At 43.3% G+C, this 24,548-nt stretch overlaps 1 protein-coding gene across 1 annotated transcript in view; it reads right to left on the bottom strand.

The window, feature by feature from the left end:
• Positions 1-147: 147 nt before the first annotated feature.
• The window catches only part of LOC115510751 (meiosis 1 associated protein), a 65,487-nt gene continuing 41,086 nt past the window's right edge, over positions 148-24,548 (bottom strand). The window contains 7 exon segments of the mRNA XM_030310950.1: positions 148-503; positions 1,010-1,021; positions 1,484-1,624; positions 2,749-2,955; positions 18,164-18,305; positions 19,287-19,449; positions 22,997-23,170. Coding sequence (XP_030166810.1) covers positions 321-503; positions 1,010-1,021; positions 1,484-1,624; positions 2,749-2,955; positions 18,164-18,305; positions 19,287-19,449; positions 22,997-23,170 — 1,022 coding nt within the window. The 3' untranslated portion in view covers positions 148-320.

Here is a 24,548-nt window from a genome sequence, read left to right on the forward strand (position 1 = left end):
GGAACTACAAGGAGAAATTTGGGCTGGGAATGCTCCTAACAATGGTAGAGACTTACTGGGTATTTAATCTGATACTGTGCTAACAGTATCAAATAATCCAAAAGAAAATGAGTTCCTGCTTGGAGAAGGAAAAAGTTCAGGTGTGTCTCTTCCAGGACTAAGCAGTGGGGTGGCAGCAGTTCTGAAGACTGAGGAGGGAAAGGCTCTGTTTCCCAGTCGCCTGGAGCTCACAGAGGCTCAGGTGGAGCAAAGGCCATTCACTGTATGAGCCTTAGTGTGGATGTGGTTGAACAGGGCCGCCAGGCTCTGGTGCTGGTGACTTAGGGCCCAGAGGGATACTCCTCCCCTTTCTGCTCCTCCACTTCTTCCTCCTTGGAAGGCCAGAAGAAAACTTCTGAGGAAGGCTTGCTGGCTGCTGGCATCTTGGGGGCTCTGCCAGGGGTTGGAGTCATAGGCAGGGGGGCCACTGTGGCTCGAACTCGGTTTGTCTGCAACTGCCCAGCCTACAAAGAAAGCAGAGAGTTCTCTGAGGCCCAGACATGGCTCCCGATCTCCTGTCCTGTTCCTTGTTGGGCCTCCTGTCCTAACTCCTTCACGTGTCCCATCCCTTAAGTGACAGCCTCAAAGTCGAGGGCGGTGGAGTCCCCTGGGCTTGTCTCCACAGTGCCGGTCTCCTGGCTGAGTGTTCCTTCTCTGTTAGCTTGTCCATCAGCTAACTTGTGGTGGGCTCAGCTCCCATCTTTAGATTGACTGTAGTTTGGAAAGATCTTTCTTTTGTAACTTCAGCTAAGGCAAAGCAGGAGTTCCTAAAGGTTCTGTTACTAAGAAATTAGGAAAAGATTAAGAATTTATATTCTATACAAACACTGTAGAATATAAATTTCATAAAAAATAACTCCACCCTCAATTACTCTTCTCTCTGTAACCCTTGTTGAGAAAGCCTGGACTCCAATGTACTAAGCTTGGTCAGCCTCCTTTTCCTCATCTGTACAGTGAACATAACACTTACCTTGCAGGGATGCTGTAGGGATTAAACGAGAAAGATATTTGTGAGAGCACTGGTCACAAAACCTGGCAAATGGCTGGTGTTCAGTACATGCTAATTTCCTTTCCTTTGGATATTTCTTTTTCCACCTTCCATTCAGCCTTTACTTTAAACAGAACCTGTGCTCTCAGTACTGCCAATTTGCTTAGTGGGACAATGGTCTGCTACATGACTAATGGATTATCACAAGTGCACAGTGAAGATGCCTAAACATCACCATATGTAAGTGCCCAGGCAGAAAACCCTCCCTACCGGACAGGGGTTGTAATTTCCTTGGTCTAGGGTAAAGGGCTGTTCTTTTTCTCCTTCCCTGGTTGGCCTGGTTCTCCCCTCCACCAGGGGAGGGGGCTGCTCCCTGGGATGGGGGGAGCCAGGGACAGGGGAGGAGGTCTCTCTTGGATTCTGGGCATAAAGGAGGGAGTAGGGAGGGAGCTGTACCTTTCTCAGGGCCCGGCTTTCCAAGCTTGGCTGGATCCGGCCCTGAAGCTTGGTCAAGGTGTTGCTCAGGTGTGAGTACAGGTGGCTCCAAGCCTGCAAGGGGTTGTAGGTGGGCTCTAGCTCCAGGCTGTCCAGCACCCTCTGTGGAAGAGAGAAGAGAAGACTCACCCAGGGAGCTTGAGGTCACAGAACACAGTAAGAGATCTTGGACTGTGAGAGACTGGAGGATGTGTGAAGACCCGGGGCTTGGCTCAAGACTGAAGTAGATGAGGGTCTCCGCTGGGTGTTCTGGCCCCCAGGTCTGAGTGTCTGTGATGTAAGTGTCAGGTAAGAGTGCAACAAGTAGGTATAGCCGTGAGTGGCTAGGGACACCAAATACTCTGGCTCTGAGAAGCGTGTCATGGGATTCTGAGAGGGGCTGAAGTGCTGGAAGGGTCACAAGGGATCCAGTGTGCGGGCTGTGAGAGAGGGTGTGACCGAGGCCTGGGGCTGCTCACAGTCTGCAGGGGCAGTACATGGAGTTCTTCGCCTGCTAGGTGAGCAGAGCCGGAGCCGGAGGGCACACAAGCACAGCATTCCTGAGCAGTCAGGTTTTCCGGCCACAACATCCTGTGCCAGGAACCACTGGCTCTGAAGTGAGACACTGAGCGAGCCACGGCCACTCGTGCCCACCTCTTTTTGCATCCCGGTGGCCTCCAAGGCAAGAACACAATCCCAAGCTCTGTCCTCTCTGCACGTAAGCCAGTGATCCAGCAGCGATGTGGCTCCAGTTCTCCCTGCCCAGAGCCCTTCCTCCTGCCCTCAGCCAGAGGAGGCTGGCAGAGGAAATCCAGAATCCAGATCCAAGGAAGACAGGAGAAGGGGGGAGAAGGGGGGGGGAAGGGAAAGATGGGGGAGGGGAGGAGGGGGAAAATGGTGGCAGTGCAGTTCTCTCCATTGCATGGGAGTCTCATTTTGAAGCCCTTTCTATCCTGAATGCCTGCATTGACTGCCTTTTCCCCTTTTCCTCAACAAACAGATACACACGCACAAAGCAGAGAAAGACACCACCACACAGACACACATCACATTACTTCCTTCCACTTGGCCTCAGTTCCTACCTTCGCTTTCTTCTCTCACCCTCCACCACCTTCTTGGAACAACCACTCCTCCCTCTGCTCCCCAGTCCTTTCTCCCACAGGCTAATTCCTCTCCCGTATCCTTTTCTCCAGCTCCCAACTCTTCTCTCCCTTCTGTCTGCCCCATGAGATCTGAGCTTCACTTGCCTCCACAGTCTTAAGGCTGACGTCAGTTGGGTCCTCAGGCAGCGGGGGGAAGGGGCTGGGCAGCAACAGTTCCCTAGTGGCCACTGCCTTCACCAGCAGAGTGGGGGAGCGTGATGGCACAATCACATAGAAAGTGCTGGCAGGCGTCCTCAGGCTGTGTCCTCCACTCAGGGGCTCCCCTTTGGCCAACAGCAGCCATTCTCTTTTCTGAAACAAGAGCATATATAAATGCTGGTTCACCTTCAGTCTTTGGCATGTTTTGAAGATCTATCTCAATCAAGGCTTCCCCAAGTTTCTCTGGGGGTGTCAGGGAGGACTGAACCATTTTTCTTTGGTCCTGGGAGACAGGGACTTCCTAACTGAGTTGCCCCAAGGGAGTGCTCTTCCTCCCTGGTTGGAGTTGTACACAAAACGGTTCACAATGCAGAGACAAGACAGGCTCTTTCTTGTTATTTTTTAAATGTTTACTTATTTTGAGACAGAGAGAGAGAGAGAGAGAGAGAGAGAGAGAGAGAGAGAGAGGAAGCAGGGGGAGGGGCAGAGCAAGAGGGAGAGAGAGTCCCAAGCAGGCTCTGTGCCGACACTGGGCTCAAACCCATAAACCCACAAACTGTGAGATCATGAACTGAAATCAAGAGTTAGGTGCTAAACCAACTGAGCCACCCAGGCGCCCCAAGAGATGCCCTTTAACCTGAAGTAGGTGTTCACCCTGGAGATGGCTAATGTATTACTCAATGGTAAATGTAGAATTTTAAGAATTACAATTCTTTTTTTAGGGGCGCCTGGGTGGCTTAGTTGGTTGAGTGTCCGACTTTGGGTCAGGTCATGATCTCATGGTTCGTGAGTTCGAGCTCCGCATCAGGCTCTGTGTTGACAGCTTGGAGCCTGCTTCGGATTCTGTGTCTCCCTCTCTCTCTGCCCCTCCCCTGCTAGTGCTCTGTCTTCCTGACTCTCAAAAATAAAATAAACGTTAAAAAAAACTTTTTAAAAAAATATTTCTGAGAGGGAGAGGGAGAAAGAGAGAGAGAAAGAGAGAGCAAGAGAGAGTGAGAGAGAGAATGACCAGTGGAGGGGCAGAGAGAGGGGGACAGAGGATCCAAATCGGACTCTGCACTGACAGCAGCCAGCCCAATGCAGGGCTCAAACCCATGAACCCACGAGAGCATAACCTGAGCTGAAGCTGGATACTCAACCAACGGAGCCACTTGGGCGCGCCAAGAATTACAATTCTTTTTTTTTTTTTTTTTTTTTAATTTTTTTTTTAACGTTTATTTATTTTTGGGACAGAGAGAGACAGAGCATGAACGGGCGAGGGGCAGAGAGAGAGGGAGACACAGAATCGGAAACAGGCTCCAGGCTCCGAGCCATCAGCCCAGAGCCCGACGCGGGGCTCGAACTCACGGACCGCGAGATCGTGACCTGGCTGAAGTCGGACGCTCAACCGACTGCGCCACCCAGGCGCCCCAAGAATTACAATTCTTAAAAACAGTCTTGAAATACAGACTTGTGTGGGCTGTTGTGAAAATTCAGGTCTTGTTTAGAGGGTGACAAAATGTGCTTGTGCTGCGTGACTGAGATCAGAGTGGGCTGGTTAGGGAATATCTGTAGAATACCCAGAAAGGGTTTAAGAAGGTGATCAAAGTCACCTGCCAAAGCAAGAGGAGGAGGAGACAGCAGGGAGAGAAAAGCTTAGGTACAAAGAGGCCAGTGGGTGCAGGATCCTTGAGATCAACACAGCTAGTCACAGGACAAAAAGAAGGGTCAGAATTCCAGGGGCAGTGACTCTGAGTGAAAGGTTCTGCAGAACAGGGGGGTGACACTTTGCTGTGTGCCATGGGTCAGGAGAAGAGACACACAGACCTATTAGCAGATTTTCTAGGTGTGCCCTTTTAAATCAGGCATGGGAATAAGGCAATTTTCTTTGGTAGTTTTTCAAGGAAAACCACAAAACTCTTAAGAAATGTGGAGTCAGACTGTTACGATCATCTGCAAATTGTGCCCTCTTGCTTGAGGTGTCAGCACTTCCACCTGGCACAAACATAACAGCCTCTCTGCTACAGAAGATGAAAGCAAGCACAGTAGCTCCACCCACTCTAACTGATACAAAAAGTTGGAAGAATAGGAGAGGAAAGGCAAACAGCGGGGAAAGATTTTAAGGGGATTGAGGAGTATCAGTGTCTTGTGGCAGACAAGTGGAAAGTGACACAGTGAAGCACAAAAAACCCTGCTGTAGCATTAGAGTTACACCCTAGGGGGAATGTGCTGAAGTGGAGGTGGTGCAGAAGTTTCCAGACACTTAAAAGCAGTTGTCATCATTTTGTGCACCACAGAACTGTGAGGAGATCTGGTAGGCTGGGAAGGTGGTAGGTACCTTTAGAAGTTTATGCTTTCTTAACATTTTGCTCATATCTGGGTGTCTGGGTGGCTCAGTCAGTTAAGCGTCCAACTTCAGCTCAGGTCATGATCTCAACGGTCTGTGAATTTGAGCCTCAAGTTGGGCTCTGTGCTGACACTCAGAGCCTGGAATCCTCTTCAGATTCTGTGTCTCCCTCTCCCTCTGCCCCTATTATTTTAGTCTATATTTTATGCTGGTTCATGCATTTGTGAACTAGTTTGTTTATTTATTAAGAATGCGTTGGGTGGCTGTTATGTCCGAAGCACTAGGCATGAATATGTAGAAATTCATTAGACATGTTTCTTGCCCTTTGAGAGTTTATATATAGTAAAGGGAAGGTTTGTAAATTAACGTTTGTCCAATACTTAGGATGACCACCTGTTCTGGTTTGCCCATTTAGCAATGAAAGCCCTACATCTCAGAAAACCCTCCAATGCTGGGCAAACTGGTGTGGTTGGTCACCCTTCCACGATTCCACAGACAATAGAGTATCTTTCCACTGTGGCAAGTCACTGGGGGCTAAAACTATGGCATTGTAACATTTCTTGAACTTTTTTTTTTTTTTTAGGCAATGTGACATTTCTTACACCTCAGTGTTATGGGACAAATTCATTACTGCTACACTGTGGGATTACTGGGAAACCCCGAGGGGCACCTGTGTGGCTCAGTTGGTTGAGCATCCAACTTTGGCTCAGGTCATGATCTCATGGCTCTTGAGTTCGAGTCCCACATCGGGCTCTGTGCTGACAGCTCAGAACCTGGAGCCTGCTTCGGATTCTGTGTCTCTCTCTTTCTCTGTCCCTCCCCTGCTCACACTTTGTCTTTCAAAAATAAATAAACATTAAGAAATTAAACAAAAAAGGAACTTAAAAAATTTTTTTTAAATGTTTTTATTTATTTTTCACAGAGAGAGAGACAAAGCATGAGCGGGGGAGGGACAGAGAGAGAGGGAGACACAGAATCCCAAGCAGGCTCCAGGCTCTGAGCTGTCAGCACAGAGCCCATCATGGGGCTCGAACTCACAGACCGCGAGATCATTACCTGAGCCAGAGTCAGACGCTCAACTGACTGAGCCACCCAGGCACTCCCAAAAAAGGAACTTTGAATGTTGCACACAAAAAATTATGATCCTTAAAATTTGAGCCTATTGATTTTGAGACAACAGCTAAGATTCTATTATAGAACTGGTATACAGAATTGACTGAGGTCTCTCAAAAGTAACTCCTTTTTTAAAAAGTTATTTATTTTTGAGAGATAGAGCACAAGCATGAGAGTGTCAGAGAGAGAGGGAGACAGAGAATCCCAACCAGGCTCCACGCTGTCAGTTCAGAGCCTCACATGGGGCTCAAACTCATGAACGATGAGATTATGATCTGAGCTGAAATCAAGAGTAGGACCCTTAACCAACTGAGCCGCCCAAGTACCCCTCAAAAGTAACTCCTGATGTGTGGGCTTTCAGAGGACTAGGAAGAGATTGAGTTGAAAGGATTTTGCAGACTGCTTTAAAACTTCTGGGCTGATTTAAAGAGAGGTTAGAGTAAGGTTCTGGAAGGAAGAGAAGCAAATGCACTTACTAGAGTTTGATAAAGATATTACTTCATCTGTAATTCTCAGGAGCATTTGGGGGTAAAGTGAGAGATAGGAAAGTTGAACTTTAAGATCCTTATTTTGGACTCTGAATTTCTAACCTCTTCCTGGACAGTAGTTAATGGCAGTAGAGATCTAAAGTCTAGGACCCAAGCTTGAACATGTTATCCAGGTAATGGGTTGACTTGTAGGTACAGGCAGTTGTACCTGTGATGGAAATGGTTAACTGCCATGGCAGGTAGGCAAAGTTGAGAAAAGACAAGAGCATGTCCCAGAAGAGTAGTTTTGGGGGTCCTCAAATTGAACAATGATTAATGACTACAGATGACAATAGGCTTTTTCTAATTCTATTTTTTTAAGATTTTATTTTTAAGTAATCTCTATACCCAACATGGGGCTCAAATTTACAACCCCAAGATCAAGAATCTCATGCTCTACCGACTGAGCCAGCCCAGTGCCCCTTTGCAAATTTCCAAAGAAAGGAGAATGAGTTAGATGGTGAATTTATCAGAAGACAGGTAAAAATGTATCTGCATTTATGATACGTTTGCTACAGAAGGTGCTAGGGAGCTTAGATTTTAGGAGGTGGGGACTGATTCTGTTTAGAACAGGTATGGGCGGGGCAGAGTGGAAGGGCATGCCATGCTCCAAGCTCATTCTTCCCCACCTCTGCCCTAACTTCTAATTTCTAAGGCTGTGAAGGAAGGCATAGCCACTGCTGGTTGACTGGCCACTACTCCCGCATCCCACTCCCTTCTCCCTACACATTTTTCAGTCTTTCAGTGATTGGTCTGGGGTGACATGTGACCTTGATTTAAATAATGAGACAAGTAGAAGTTGCTGTGTGGGGCCTTCTGGGAAAGCTTCCTAATATGTTGGCAGGCTTCTGCCTCTTTACCCTATTCCTTCTTTCTCCCTGGAATAGGATTGGTCTTAAGATGTAATAGCCACATGAGGAATAGGCATAAGGATGAAGTACATTTGCCATGGATGCTGCAGTGGAAAAATGCAAAGATCCTGGTCCATGATGGTATCATTGATTAACTGTATTGGTTTCAGAATTGTCTGTCTCCATTACTTCTTGTTATATTAGAAAAATAAACTCCTAATTACTCAAGTTAGAGTTGGATTCGATTTCTGTTAGCTGCAGCCAAAGGGATCCTTTACAGATAGCAAAGGAAAGGAAGAGGATGTGGCTAACGAGGAGACAGAAGTAGAAGGGACAAGTTTAATGACACGGTTGTAGGCCTTGCCAGAAGGGCAGATGGGAATTTATTATAGCAGGTAAAAGCTTTAATTCTGCTAAACTAGCATTTCCTTGGTCTGCCATCAATATGATGTCCTGGGACCAAATTAAGCAATTAAAGTTTTTGGGAAGTCCAATGTTATACATGGATTTTTGACTGCAAGGGAACTGGGCACCCCTAACCCCCTGCATTGTTCAAGGATCAACTGTATATACCACATGGGGTTTATTCCAGGAATGCAAGGTTGGTTTAATACCTAAAAATCAAACAATGTAATACACCATGTTTCTAGAATAAAGGATAAAAACTACACAATCATCTCAAAAGATGCAGAAAAAGCATTTGATAAAATCCAAAACCCTTTCAGGAACAAATTAGAAACAGAGTAGAACTTAACCTGGCAAACGGCTCTACAAAAATCCCACAACTAACATCATAAGTAGTGATGAAAGACTGGATGCTTTGTCCCTAAGGTCAGGAACAAGACAAAGGTATCTGCTCTTGCCACTTCTATTCAACATTGTATTGGAGATGTATTGAAGACCAGAGGGCCATTTCCCACATTTTCCAGACTATTAGGGCTCTGGGATTCTGAGTATAAACCAGGGAGAGGCTCATAAAGACACTGGGTGTGTCAACATCCTAATTCTTAGGGATTAGTATTTTCTAAATTTGGTTTAGAAAAATACAATAATATGACATTTCTCACACCAGAATGCTAAGGTACAACTTCATCCCCCTTATCACTGCTGTGAAGGTCAAGATAGATGTGACAACAGGTACATGGGTGGGTAGGGGACACAAAAGATGAGTGAGGGCAGGCTGCGGTGGGGGGCAGGAATAGCTTCCTAGTGAAGGTATTTAAGCAGAATCTGGAAAAAATGGGTAGATATTTGTCAGGTGGATAGAGGCAAAAGGAGAGAGCAGCATGAAAAAGGGTATGGGAAGTGTGGAACAGTTTAGCATATTTGGGGGAACACTTAGTAATTTATTAGTGTGGCTGGAGTAAAGGATGGAAGGGGCACGGTGAAATATGAAGCACAAAAAAAATTAGACAAGGCTGGGTCATGAGAAGCCCACTGATCCCATGCTAGCCGCTGTCTGTTCTATTATCTGTTTCCCCTGTCTGTGTCCCCTTTCTAACTTCATTCTGATTTTTTTTTAAATGGTTGCTGACCTGCTATCACCCCACTCTCAGCTTGGATTCTTGTTCTTGACTCTTTGCCTAATGTAACCAAGGACTTTCCATATCCCCACCCATTTACAGCCCAACCAGGTCATTGCCTGTGTACTTAGACTCCTGCTAGACACATCCTGGCTTGAATTCTGTCACTTCTGTGGCCAATTAGGGCAGACAGGGCCTGTAAAGCTCTGGAATGTGTCTCCAGAGACTCTGACATTTTAAGTAGGAAACTGAAAGACCTAGGTGGTATTTTCATTTCTTTTTCTAGTTCATACAGACATGACTTTGTAAGAGAAATGAGGATGTGGAAAGTGAGTCATTAGCTACATAACTGGGACTACATAGTAGGATTTGGTAACTGAAATTATGTTTTCCTGGGGATGGATAGATTCATCTCATAAATATTTGGAAAAAATTATATATATATATATATATATATATATATATATATATATATATTCCCTACCATATTCCACAAAGCAGTCATGCCAGTTTAGAAACATGCAACAGTACAAAAAGATAAATAAGGGATTGGGCAAAGGAAAAATAAGGGTAGGGCAATTACAGAGCCAAGATTAGGTAAGCTCAGAGAAATGCAAACCACCCACTTTTGCTAGAAGGGAGGCCCACAGCTTTTCCTGATAAAAGTGTTCGAGAAGCTATCTTAAGGATCCTTATTGAATGAGTGTATTTGACAGAACTCCTGCAGTTAATATGATAATGAATTTCATATGGCTATAGAGTGGTTAAGAGTTTGGGTCCTGGAGTCAACCTTTCTGGATTTCATCCTGGCTCTACCATTTACTAGTTGTGTAATCTTGGAAAACTACTTTAACCTCTGTGGGCCTCAATTTCTTCATTTGTAAAATACAGATTATAATTCCTCAAAGGATGATTATGGAGATTATATAAATTAGTATTTGTGAAGTGTTTAGAACGGTTTCAGGCACACAGTAAGTACCAAGAAGTGTTAAATTTTTTAAGTTAAACATCTACTGAGTAAGTATTAGATCATGTTTATTACATTTTGCTAAATTAAAAATAATTTAATAATTCTTAGATATAGATCTATAAAAGTTCCCAAGAATGAAGTACAAACACATTGCTCTCTTGTGGTCTGGACTGATCTAAGAGTGAAATTTATGGGAATTGATGCATGGCACATATCTTTCAGGAAGGGCTGGGGAATGGGTTTATCAAGAGCCTTGCTTATCTGATGAAGTGCCATTTTTTTGAGGAAAAGGAAGTAAAATACTCAAATAAAATAACCTATGAGGAGGACAGAAGGACAGAACAGTCAATTCTCCAGTAAGAAAATCAGGGGATGGAATAACACTTAAGGCTGCAGTTGACTAAGGTTTAGAGTGTGTGTAAAGTGTAATTAGAAAAGTTATACAACATTTATGATGCTGATAAGGACTGGTGGGCTGGTATTAATGACTAGAATTTAATTATGGCAGTGTGGACCTGGTTCAGAAGAACCATTCTAAAAGAAGGGGCAGTGGAAGAGACAGCATGGAATGAATTGAGCTATGCTCATGCTTGTAAGGAAACCCAGGAACCTGAAAATGAGAACTTGGTGGAGCCAGCCAACTGGCTGAGAGTAAACCAGAAAATGTATTATAGACTGTCTAGCCAAATAAGGGATGCAAAGTGGGGGAATGAATGAACATTTAACAAACATTTCCTTCTGCATCTGAGTGGAATGGAATGGCCAGAGGCAGACTGGCTCTCCTGCCTAAAACAACTAGTAAAGCTGGAATATACAGAAGCCATTTGTATGAAGGCAGCCAGGAGGTGCTGAGACAGTGAAAATGAGTGATAGCTAAGTCTCTGGAGAGGGAAGAATCCAGAGAAAGGAGGAAATCAAAACTGCTTTTACCCTGAGGGCATAAGTTGATTCTGAGTTGGAGGGACAGCTGGTGGGAGCTGAGAATCTAGGATTTGTACTTGCTGAGGCACTTTCAAGGAAACAGAGAAACCAGCAGATCTTTAGGTGGAGACCAGGCAGGTGTGGGGTGGGTGCTCAAACCAATTTTTCACTCATTTTTTTTCACATTTACCAAATACTGGGGCTTCATGGAGCAGGAGGCAAAAATATCCAAGGAGAAAGCCTTTAGAAGCAGAGCATTTTAACATACTAGGATACAGTGATTAGAGTTGGGATTTTCCAAGGGAGGGGGATGCATATAATATACCAGGTTTCAGTGGAAAATCCTGGAAGGCCAGGAGCAAGCCAGGGTAGACTGAGCCTTAGCAGGACAGCAGTCAAGCCTGGACTCAGTACAGCTCCTGAGTAGAATAGGATGTTCTGTCACCACCCTATCTGCCTAGTGCAGGTCAGGATGGACCCTCTCTATAGGAATGCCAACTGGAGCCTCTGCAACTTATTTAGACACATTGAGCATCTTTCATTAGAATATTACTGGCTGTACCAAAAGACAGAACCACATGTCCAAAAACCAAAAGAAAATAAAGAGTTGAAACAAATGGATGATCCAGGCATTGGGGTCAGCATACAAGAACTCTAAAATAACTATGATTAGTATATTCAAGAAAATAGGTGAAAAAATGGAGACTATCTGCAGAGAATTAGACACTATTAAAAAAAGAGACACAAATGTAAATCATAGAACTACTAAGCAACCACCATGTGCAAATCATTTGCCAGACATATTTAAACATGCAATATTATTCAATCACTTTAAAAACTACATGAGATATGTTTTGTTGTTTCTATTTAACATGTGACAGGGACAAGATTTACTAATGTGTGTCTGTCATGCACCTTCTCCCTTTTTTCGTCCTCCCCCACTCTACTTCTACTCATGAAAGGAGAAGCCTTGTGAATTCTATCCCTGGATATTTTCAATGGGAAGAAAGAGGGGTGCTTGGCTGGCTCAGTCAGTGAAGCATATGACTCTTGATCTCGGGGTTGTGAGTTCAAGCCTCACATTGGATGTGTAGAGATTACTTAAAAATAAAATCTTTTTAAAAAATAAGAAGACAGAGACAGGACCTGAGGAGGAGGTGGAGTATGCCAGAGGGGTAAGCCAATCTACAGAATACGTATATAGCTGAGAGAGAGAGGAAGAAGGTAGAGGAACAGGGACTGGTGATGTAGACAGAGTTTTAGTTTTTTGTAAAGTGTGTGTGTGTGTGTGTGTGTGTGTGTGTGAAAGGCTTTTGGAATAACTCCTGGTTAGATATAATTGAGGAGTGGAGGATGAAGATTTGAGAAATGTCATTGTGGGTTATGAACTATTTCCTCTTTGGTGTTCTTTGAAAGCACAAATGAATTCTAAAATTACTTTTTGGCCTCTGGATAGTGCTTCTTTGTATACTGTTTATACAGAGGCTAAACCAAATGGGGCCAACTAGATTTGTTAGGGTTTCAAATAAATGAATGTACTGATACTTAGAGAGGTTAAGTATATCACCTGAATTCACTCAGTTGGGAAATAATGAAGCTGTTAGGAACCTAGGGCCATCTGATTCCAAAGTCCATGCTTTTCATGGGACAATACAAACTAAATTTTACTACAATAGATTAGAAAACTGCCTTGCCTCAACTCCCCAGAAAGAGACGTAACAAAGGGAGAATTTCCACTCTGAACCTAAAATTTGACTAAGGCTGAGAAATTAGTTCATAAAATGGGAAAGTGGTAGGAATGACAGGAAAAGGCAACCATGTTATCCTGGAGTTTGGGTAGTCAGACTTATATCACAAACTTTAATCCAAATCATTAGATCATGTATTTGGAAAGCTAACAGAAACATGCTTTCCCTAAAAAAAGGAAATACAGCACACAAAGGTCTTTTGAAAAATAGAGAGATCCAGAAAGGCCTCATTGCAGAAACACCATTTGAGCTGAGTCTTTCAGGATGGGGTAGGGTTTGAGCATATGACAAGAGGAGAAGGGACAATTTGTTTTTTATTTATTTATTTATTTATTTATTTATTTATTTATTTATTTATTTTTATATGTATGAAATTTATTGACAAATTGGTTTCCATACAACACCCAGTGCTCATCCCAAAAGGTGCCCTCCTCAATACCCATCACCCACCCTCCCCTCCCTCCCACCCCCCATCAACCCTCAGTTTGTTCTCAGTTTTTAACAGTCTCTTATGCTTTGGCTCTCTCCCACTCTAACCTCTTTTTTTTTTTTTCCTTCCCCTCCCCCATGGGTTCCTGTTAAGTTTCTCAGGATCCACATAAGAGTGAAACCATATGGTATCTGTCTTTCTCTGTATGGCTTATTTCACTTAGCATTACACTCTCCAGTTCCATCCACGTTGCTACAAAAGGCCATATTTCATTTTTTCTCATTGCCACGTAGTATTCCATTGTGTATATAAACCACAATTTCTTTATCCATTCATCAGTTGATGGACAAAGAAGGGACAATTTGAATAAAGGTTCAAAGGTGGAGCAATTTAAAGTTTGTATAGTAATTTGGTTGGACTCTCTGGTGCACGATAGGGAATGCTCAGAGATGGACTGGAGTCTGAATACTTGGCTAAGGACTTTAAAGTATAATCAATAGTAAGCCACAAACTATCTTTAAGCTGAAGAGTGGCAGGGTCAGTGCTATGTTGCAAGAAGATTAATCTGGTGGCAGTGTATAAAATGAACTGGCAAGGGGAACACTAAATGGATTGAGACAAGAGATTATTGCAATATTAAAGGAAAGAGGTAAACAGCCTTCAAACTAGGATAGTGATGATAAAAATGAGAGGACAAAATACATGCAGAGATGCTATCAGGATAGAATAGACAAGTTGCTGGGTATTGGCACCACTGAAAAACATGTGATAGTCAGTAGAGTGCTTCAAGAAGATTAATCTGGTTTAACATACAGAGAAAATTACAAGAGGGAGAGATTGGAGGTAGGGAAGCTAGTTAGGAGTTTACTGAAGAAGTCCTGGTGAGAACAAGCAGTGGGAACACCAAGGCAAGGACAGTTGCAACTCACCTGATGAGAAGAACATTGATTCGACTTAGTGATGAAGTGGGTGTAAAGGGTGAGAAGGCTGGAGGGGACTGAGGTTTCAAGCCTGGGTGAGCAGACAGCGGCGGCACTGCTATTAACAGAAAGACAAAAGTCAGAATGAGAAGCTAGCTGGAGGGGAAATGTTGCAGTGAGAAACAGAAGGCAAGACTTACATGGGGAGCTGAGGACATCAGATTTTAAAAGAACCTATGAAAAAGGTCTAAGAAACACTAGAAAACCAAGGAGTTAGAGAAGTGCTGAGAGCTCGTAAATACAGGGTCAGAGAGGTTCAAGTTCTAAGTAAGGTCTTGTCACATAGTAGGTCCTGGGAAAAGATTTGTTGTTGAATGAATCAGAAGAGGCGTGTGGAGAATTCTCCCCTCTATAACACACTGCCTTTCAGGATTTTTGCTGCTTGGAGATGTCATGTGAAAAGCAAGAAGGAAGAGTCATTCAAACACTGTTTTGCTTCTGTCTTTTCCAGAAAAGGAGAGTGTTCTTTAATCTGATGGGGTGGAACAAACAGATGGTAGAGAGAACAGTAACACAAGATGGGTGAGGAGCTAGTACAAGTAACTGGTCACTTTAAGTGAATTTAAGTTGAGAAGCATGGGGTGTTAGCTGAGGGTAGAGTCAGCCTCACTGTTGCATGCTGTGTTTATCTGGCTACATCCAGAGTAGGGAATTTAGCAAGGAAGTTAAAAGCATGGCTTTGTAGTCAAGAACTAGTTTCAAATTCTGACTTGGCCACTTTGGTAGCTATGTGATCACGTTTTGGTAAGTAACTTCATCTCTTTAGACTTCAGTCTTTTACATGGGTAAAAACAGGGAAAACAATCCTTATCTCAGAGAATTATTGTGAGGATTAAATGAGGTAAAGTATGCAAAGCACTTGGTTAAGTGACTAGCACTTAGTAGGTGCCCCAAAATATGGGTATCTGTTAGTGATGGGTCAACACATACTTGTGCATTTCCATGATAGACGAGTGATAAAGAGGTCTCTTTGGCCCCTAGAATGGTACTTGGTATATAGTGCTCAAGAAATATTTGTTGAATAAATAAATAAATAAATAAATAAATAAATAAATATTAGATGCCCAAACACCGAATTCAGAGGCAGGAAGAGTCTGATTTATATAGGTAAGCCAGGATGGGATAAAATACTTTTCCCCATTCTCATTTTTAATGGCTACATAATATTTCATTGTTTGGCTGAATTATTGTTCCCATAACCTTTCCCTTGTTTCGATTTAACCTTTCCTCTTTTTAGGACATCTAGGTTGTTTCCAATTCTTTACCATTGTAAATAACACTGAGATAAGCATGCTGGTATATATATCTTTGTTCCCTTTTCTGATTGTTTTCCTGTGCTACATACACTCTCAGCAATAGAATTAAAGTTTTGAAGTAGCTATCACTTTCCAGAAAATTTACACTCCTTCTAGCAGTATATTAAAATGCAAATGTCTGTTTGAAAGATCACACACTGTAAGAATGTAGGGAAGCCACTTGAGGGAAATTCCTCCCCAGTGATGTAGCATCATTGAGATCCTGAGGAATGGGGTGGAGTAAAATGGTCAACCGAGCTGTTGGGCTCTGATAGTCAGGACATATCTGTTGTTTCTGCTCTGCAAAGACAGGGGATGGGTGTTCTTCAGATAGGAAACAGGAACTCTGTGGGCGGATCTAAAAGGGAGTGTGGGCTTTGAAACAGGAAAAAAGAAACCTGCTTCTGATAGTGAAAGAGACACATTGCTGTGCTGGCCTGATCACCCATACGCTACTAGGTCAAACCATTGCTCTATTTCCACTCATAGTTAGGCTTGTCCTCGATTATATTTGCAGTTGTTTTATTTTGCTTTCTAAGTGTTTCATGTGTGTGCTCTTTTATTTTATTTTTTTCCATTTCAGGGATCGGGCATCCACTTAGTTATTCAAGTCAGAAACCAAGCAGTTATGTGATACCTTCCTCTTCCTCACTCCCTACATCCAATCCTTCCCTAAGTTCTGACTCTGTCCCTAAAATATTTCTTTAATTGGTTTACTTTTCCCATCTTGCTTCCAACATTCTAGTCTAAGCCTAGACTACAGCAGTGCCTTCCCACCTCATTTTCTTGTTCCCATTCTCGCTTCTGCCAGTTCATTTCCAATGTTTGGCAAGTAATCTTTTTCAAAACTCAAATAATTTATGGGGCGCCTGGGTGGCGCAGTCGGTTAAGCGTCCGACTTCAGCCAGGTCACGATCTCGCGGTCCGTGAGTTCGAGCCCCGCGTCGGGCTCTGGGCTGATGGCTCAGAGCCTGGAGCCTGTTTCCGATTCTGTGTCTCCCTCTCTCTCTGCCCCTCTCCCGTTCATGCTCTGTCTCTCTCTGTCCCAAAAATAAATAAATGTTGAAAAAAAAATAAAAAAAAACCCTCAAATAATTTCTTATGATTTCTTTCTGTACTTAAAGTCCAAGGTCCTTATAATTTGACCTACAAAACTTTGCATGATTTGACCGCTGCTCACTTCTCCAGCCCCGCCTTTTGGCTCTCTCTCCCTTGCTTTCTTTGTTTCAGTCACAGTAGTCTTTCCATTCTTGATTCTTCTCTCAGCTCTCTTCAGCCTTTGGGTCTTTGCACATGCCTTTCCCAAGCATGTTCTTCTTGCTGCCCTTCACCTGTCTAATTCCCACCCCATAAACTGCCAGGTCTCAGTTTAAATGTCACTTTCACAGAGAGGCTTTCTTGCAGCAGCCTCTTCTTTTGCTTCACAAACTTCTCACAATTAAGTATTTATACATATATACACAGTAAAAACTTGTTTTGCAAGCATAATTCATTCTGGAAACATGCTTCTAATCCAAAGCACTTGTATATCAAAGTGAACTTCAAGAACCATTGTCTTAGTTGCGATCATGTGACATTTGGCATCACATACTACTCATACTGCAAAACATCACTTGTTTATCAAGTTAAAATTTATTAGAAATGTTTGCTCATCTTGTGGAATACCCGCAGAACAAGTTACTCGCAATCCAAGGTTTTACTGTAATTACACTTTTATATGTATGTAACTTATATAAAGCTCTTCTAAATTATTTTTTAAATGTTTATTTATTTTGAGAGAGAAAGAGAGAGAGCACGAACAGGGAAGGGGCAGGGGAAAGTGAGAGAGTCCCAAGCAGGCTCTGTGTGTCAGCGCATATCCCCATGCAGGCCTTGATCTCATGAAGTATGAGATCATGACCTGAGCAGAAATCAATAATTGGATGCTTATTTGACTGAGCCACCTAGGTGCCCCTAACTTCTAAATTATAATTATATATAAAATTCTATCTCTTTTATTATAGAGTAAGTTTCTTGAGGCCATGGATAATGCCTATCATGTTACGATTGAGTATCTAGAGTTTAGCAAAATGTCTGGCACAGCCTAGGGGTTATTCATTTAAATAAACCATAATTTCCCGACTGGTGTTAGAAAGAGAATAGTGTTAAAACATAGTTAATTAGGGGCGCCTGGGTGGCTCATTCGGTTAAGCGGCCGACTTCGGCTCAGGTCATGATTTCGTGGTCCGCTGAGTTCGAGCCCCACGTCGGGCTCTGTGCTGACAGCTCAGAGCCTGGAGCCTGTTTCAGATTCTGTGTCTCCCTCTCTCTGACCCTCCCCCCGTTCATGCTCTGTCTCTCTCTGTCTCAAAGATAAATAAACGTTAAAAAAAAATTTAAAAAAACAAACAAAAAAACCATAGTTAATTATATGGAAAATGCCCTGTTTCCATTTAAATGTACAAAATTAGGGATTTTTGAGTTTAGTGTCATGTAACTGAGTTCAGGAAGTATTCTCTAGATCATGAAACAAAAAAGGCAAGTCCTATTTAATCCACATTTCAGAGTATTTCTAGTTTTTTCCTGTCCTCTTGAGAACTGGGACAGGTTTGGGATCAGGTCAGGATTAAGTTAGCTACTTTTCTATGGCTGGTGCTTTAACTCTTTTTCTTCCTCACCTGGGGATATGGATACTCACCAGCAGGCTGTGACACAAAGCATGGAAATGCTGCTGATTTGTCTCTAGCTCATCCCAGTCCAGCTGCCAACAGCTTGTGGGTCTGAGGATGAAGGGCAGTCCATATGTCAATGACTCGCAGATCCCACTGGAATTTAGAGCCCTGGCAAGAGACAATGGCAGTGAAAGTCTCCTCAGCAATATCTAGAACCTTGACCCCAGATCAGCTTAAACTCAGCTTATGTCTAAGACTCTGTTGTGAAATCCTTTGGGTTAGGGCCTGTGAATTATTCACCTTAGCATGGCCAGCACCTAGCAAGGTATCTGGCACATAGTAGAATCTCAAAGCCTGTTAATCAATGAGTGAAGCAACCATCATGAGGGCTGTAGACTGACGGATATTACTTCTCCTGAGCTCATTCCATTCCAAGTGACTTCTCTGGGGTCACTCCCAGAACACCCCTGCTACAATAACCCTGTAACTCAACAGTATGCTAACCATCTGTATCCCAGTTCTGGCTTTCTTGTAGCAAGGTACTGACAGAGGATGCATTTAAGAAGAGAATAAATTTAAGAAAGTTCCCCAGCAGCATCTATGGTCACAAACCCATGGATAAGCTTGCTCAGATACTTGTGCACAGGCATTGTGATAGGAACCAGGAAGCAGAAAAAGTGGTCTTTGCCATCATTGTTAATTCTCCCTGAGAACTGGCTCCCCTGGGAGGAATTCTAGTACTTGGAGAAGTGGCAAGGCAGGGGTTGATCCTATCTACCCTTTGTTCCTTGGAGGTCAGATCTCTGTCCTGATGCCTAAACACAGTAAGGTATTCAACAAACAGTTGCTAAGTGGGTAAACACTGCTGATCTTGTTTTTCTCCACGTTCAGAGACTTTCTGGATTTCCAATCCTCATCCAGCCTTTACAATGTCCTACTGAGGCACATCTTCCACCATCTGTCCATTTGTCTCCACATACTGAGAAACCTGACCTTGCTCTTTCACTCTCATACCTGTACTTGCTGCTTTGGAACTGACTCCCACCTGTGGGACACTTGGAGATGCCCTCTATCTCTGGACTTCCTAGTTGGAACCAGTGAGAATAAATAAGCATTTGCATGGATTGGGGAAGTTCCCTTGTCCCATACTTGATCACCCGGAGCTTGTAACAAGAGGCCGATGACTGGGAGGCCATCTGGTAAAGTGTGCTGAAGTCTCCTTTGGGGTCATCCATTCTCAAGGAGCCATCAGCTGTGCCAGGGAGCAGGGACGGGCTGAGAAGTCGCTCTTGGAGATCACATTTCAGGCACACTACAATAAAAATGGCATCGGGGGAGGGATTGTTTGTCACAAGCTACCTCAGGGTATGTGATTAAGAGACAACATCTGCTACCCATTCCACATCCACCAGGCAAGCAAAGCTTGGGAGGAGGCAGGGGAGTGGAAAGGGGAAAGTATGACTGGTTTGGAAAGGCAGAGCAGGTTTGGACCTGCAGTGTTGCTCAATACAATAGTTAACTTATTTTCTGGGTCTGATATGATTTTTGCTTATTTTACTTCTGGGTTGGCTGAGCAGTTGCCTCATAGTGAGAGACCTGGCTTGTGATCCAGTCTGAGAGGAGCATGTGCCCTCTGTGGAGGAGGCAGCTAATACTACGATATGCAGACACCCTCTGCAATCACAGATGGAAATCTTGCCTCTGCTGCTTCCCTGTGGCTAAGCTTTGGCAAGACCATAGGTCAGATGAAGGAAGAGCAGGAAAGCAGAAGTCAGAGAGTCAGCTGACAGCTGCTATTTCTCTGTGGGCCTTTCTAGGGACATTCAGGGAAGGGGGAGGAATAAGTCCCTGAAATAGTTTATTTTTTAATTCCCCAAAGAAACCCAAGCATAGAACCTTTTAGAGCATCACTGTGGCAACAGACAACAGTTCTGAGGGGGCTTCATCTAGGTATAAATTATTCATCAAGGTATTATGCTCTTCTGTAGTAAGGTTCTGCTCTGGCAGGTACATTCACATGCCACAGTGTACATGTTCTGTTGCACTAGGCTCGAATCCTTGATATTACAGTTTTTCAATGAAATGTATACCAGGTTTGAATACTGTTAACAAACATGAGGTAAAAATGAAAGTATAAATAATGCAGAAAAAGAAATACGATGGCAGAATAGATGTCAGATTCAGCTGGCCCTCCTGGGCCCAGCAGTCAGATGTAGACATTAATTCTGGGTAAGACGGTCTTGGCCTGGTATGTCTCAGAGCCCAGGAAGTCAGCAGGAGGGACTTGGCCTACGACTCCCCTCATTTCCTCTGTGCCTGACTTCTCCATTGTTAGGTCTTTGGGCTTTAGGACTGGAGAGCTGTGTTCATCTGGCTAAGATTCTCAACTCCGGTTGTGATAAGAATCACCTTTTTATTAAGGAACTTTTAAAAGATACTGATGTCTGGGCCCTACCTCACACTAGTGAAATTGAGATCTTTGGAGATGGAACCCAGATGCCCGTATTTTCAAAAAGTCCCTCATGTGATTCTTACTGAGAATTATTGTAACTGTAGTCTCAACAGTGTTCCAAAGCTGGGAAAGCTGTCTTAGCAGGACTAGAGTCTAGAATTAGGTGTGCTTCTCATCACCCAGAACCCAGATGCAGAGGTGGCAGACTCTGAAACCCATGAAAGGAGAAAAGACACTCATGTGAAGCTGACTGTGCACTCTGTCAGAAGGCCTCTGAGAGAAGCATCTGGAGAGCAGGTGTGAGAGGCCCTGGCCAGCTACAGAAGCAGGTAGAGTGGACGAAAAACCTGGTAAGGAGTCCAAGTGAACATCTAAGGAACAGTCCTCAGAAGATTCTAGAGGAGAAGAGCTCAGGGTGTGTATTGTTTTGTTTCATTTTTATGGTGTGCCACATTTCCAAAAATCCAGTGTGGTAATGCACCAGTTTTTTAAATAATGGATAACCACACTATGGTCTTTACTGTGGTTGTATAAACTCTCAGGTTGGTCACACCCACCCTGGAGGGGGCCTACTTTTCCCAGACCTCATTCCAATTGTGCCTGGGCATCTGGGTTCCAGGCTGGGCCTCTCCAGCAGAAGAGCTATGGAGTCTGGATCTAAGTTCCGCCATGCACCCTGAAGACCTGCACATTTCCAAAAAATGACTGCAGATGGAGATAAACACTCTGGCTTTGACCCAGGTGTCAAAAGCCATGGAAAGAGGGAGGGGAAAGGTAGAGAAACTCTCAACAATACCATGGGCAAGTGCTGTGCAACAGTTGAAGAAAGGCTGGATGCAGGAGTTCCTGGCCTTGGAGGGCCCCAGCTCGCCTAATGAAAGAAGTGCCAGCATGAGGCAGCATCTTTGTTCAGAACTGCCCAGCATGCGGTGGGTTGTGTAGTAGGTGAGGGTCCTGGTTCTACAAGCAGACAGACCTGGGTTTGATGAATGTTCTCTGGGCTGACAGTCTTCCAAGCTTCTGAACTGCTGAGACTACAGTTCCAGTAATTCTCAGTAAGAATCACATGAGGGACTTTTTAAAAATACCAGTGTGTAGGTTATGTGTTTCTTACAGGTGCCATTGGCCAGGTACGTACTCTTAATATTTACTACCCTAACTTCACAGTAAGGATAAAATAATATTTCTAAGTGACAAGAAAGCATTTATGTCATGTTTAATTGACAGTTTTTCTTTCTTAGTGGTACATAAAGTAATGGTGTATCTCATAGTTGATAGCATCTTAGATTCAATGACATATGGTAATAGTACCTGCTTTGTGGTGGTTGGTGAAGATGAAATGGGATAATGCAGGAGGAGAGGAGGTAATATAGTGTTTGGGGAAAAATATATACAAAGTGGATTCCAGAAGATGGGACAGGGAGGAATTGGCACCACCAGCTTTGGACATAAGGGGTGGAAAGGATGTCCAGGGAAGAAGATTTATACACCAAGGAAAGACAGACTGATATCAAGGTAAGTCATCAAAGGCATTCTAGGCTCTGGGATGAAATGGGGGTGGGAGGGTAAAGATCTGATGGCTATCCTCAGAAAGAAAGGACCACTATGTGTCTTCCCCTTTGTGGGTGGGAGGCTGTACCCATTTTTCTCAAAGAACTGCCACCTCTACTAGTTGGGCTACTAGCTGTCCTCTGTGGGGCCTGCCTCTGTAGTTGCTTTAGTTTACCTCAATTAGGTGTCTTTATCTAGCACACCTCTATTTAATTTTGGCTTAATCTTGGTTTTTTACCGGGGCGCCTGGGTGGCTCAGTTGGTTAAGCACTGGAATCTTGATTTTGGTTGGCTCAGGTCATGATGTCATGGTTCGTGGGATCAGGCCTGAGTCAGGCTTTGTGCTGACAGGGCAGAGCCTGTTTGGGATTCTCTCTCTCTCCCCCTCTCTCTCTGCCCCTCCCCAACTCACGCACATGCACTCTCTCAAAATAAATAAATAAACTTAAAAAAAAAAAGAAGAAAAACTTGGTTCTCTACCTTCTCATAGGCCTTGTTGATATTGTTGAGGTACCAGCATGCCTCAAATTATTATGTCAGTAATATCTACCACAATTCAAAATGAAAAACCTGAGAAAAATATATGATTCATTGTGCTTTTGTATAGTTTAGGTGCTGCCCTATTATTGAGGTGTCTAATTCTTTGCTCCTAAATAACTGGCCCTTGCTATCTAGGCTTAATTAGGTTCAGTTTTCTAACTGTGGTCACTTTTTAGAAGTTCTTTTCTTATTCTTTGTGCTTACACTGAACAGCCCTAAACCTCAACTACTCGTATTCTGATGACTCACAAATCTAGTCTTAATCTGAGACTAAGATAATTATAGCCTATATAATATGTCTTTTGGGGCTGTGTACTTGAATCATCTCCGGATCTGGAAATGTTGCTGAAACACCGTGAAGGAAGAAGAAGATGGATATGTTCTTGGTCTGTTCCACTGTTATGTAGCCAGGCTTTGAAGAAAATCTCCATGCTGACAACATCATTGTCTATGGTCTGAAGGTCAATGTCAGTTCCCAGAACAGAACTCTCTGCAGAAGAAAGGGGATTAATGGGTAAAGTATTTAATTCTTTAATTGTAAAGCTTGAAAAATGCAAAATTTTAAATGTACCCATCTTTTAACACGCCAATTCTACCTTTGGATATCTAGCTTAGAGCCATTCTTACTATACACAGACACATATGCAAAGATGTTCAGTCAGCGTTGTTGTAATAACAATTAATGAAAGCCTTTAAACAGGAAGCAATTCAAATACCCATCAATAGGGGAATGTTTAAATAACTTATGGCACACTCAACCTTTGGAGTATTATACAGCCGTTAACAAGCAAAATAAAGTTAAATGTACTGACATGGAAAGCTAAGAGACAGTAAGCGAATAAAGAAAGTTGTAGAACAGATGTGTAGTATGAACCCACTGATATAAAAATAAAATCATTGGATTAAGTACATACGTATGAATGTAAATGCCTTTTACAAAGGTCTGGAAGGCTACCATCAAATTGTTAATGGTGAACAGGAGTGGAAACAGGGCAGAGTTCTGAAATACATTTCCTTTGTATCATTCAAACTTCTATACTGTTTGAATTTCATTGTATTTAGAAAACATTCTGGAATACAAAAACAGCCAAAAAGATAATCAGCAATGCAAGTTAAATACTCAGTTAACAAGGGGGGAACTTCAGAGGGCACCTGGGTGGCTCAGTCAATTAAGCATCCAACTTCAGCTCAGGCCATGATCTCACAGTCTGTGAGTTCAAGCCCTGCGTTGGGCTCTGTGCTGACAGCTCTGAACCTGGAGCCCGCTTTGGATTCTGTGTCTCCCCCCAACCCCGCGCCTCCCCCACCTGTGTTCTGCCTCTCTCTCTCTCAAAAATAGATAAACATTAAAAAAATTAAAAAAAAAACCCCAGGGGACTCCAGCTTCTTCAGCTCTTGTTTCACAGTAAAAATGTATTCAGTTATTGCTTCTTCTATAAAAAGCAAATTTTTAAAAAAAGTAAAGGAAAAAAAATGATGTACTCCCGGGCTTCCCCTCTGACACGATTATACAAGTCTGTCATTGGCACGCTGTAACTCACAAGTGTGACTAGCGGCCAGGAAGACAGGAATGGTCTGGTAGAGTATGATTTGATTTCAAATCTGAGTGAAAGGAGCTAGGGATGTGGGGTGGTGAGGCTTTGCTGGTCTACTTCCTGCTTCAGGCAACACTAGCTCAGGAACTGGGGTCTGGGTCTGCAGGTAAAGGTTGTCAGTAAAAGCCAAATATAAGGTGGTAGAGGAAGCACAGAGAGAGGAAATGAGGCAAGAGCTGGAAAGAAACTGAAAAGAAACCTGATTTTTTTCGCCTCACCATGAGGGACTCTCTGAAATACTTTTACAAAGAGCCTAAGAAAATTGATGAATTA

This window comes from Lynx canadensis, chromosome A3 (genome assembly GCF_007474595.2).
Source record: "Lynx canadensis isolate LIC74 chromosome A3, mLynCan4.pri.v2, whole genome shotgun sequence".
Lineage (NCBI taxonomy): Eukaryota > Metazoa > Chordata > Mammalia > Carnivora > Felidae > Lynx > Lynx canadensis.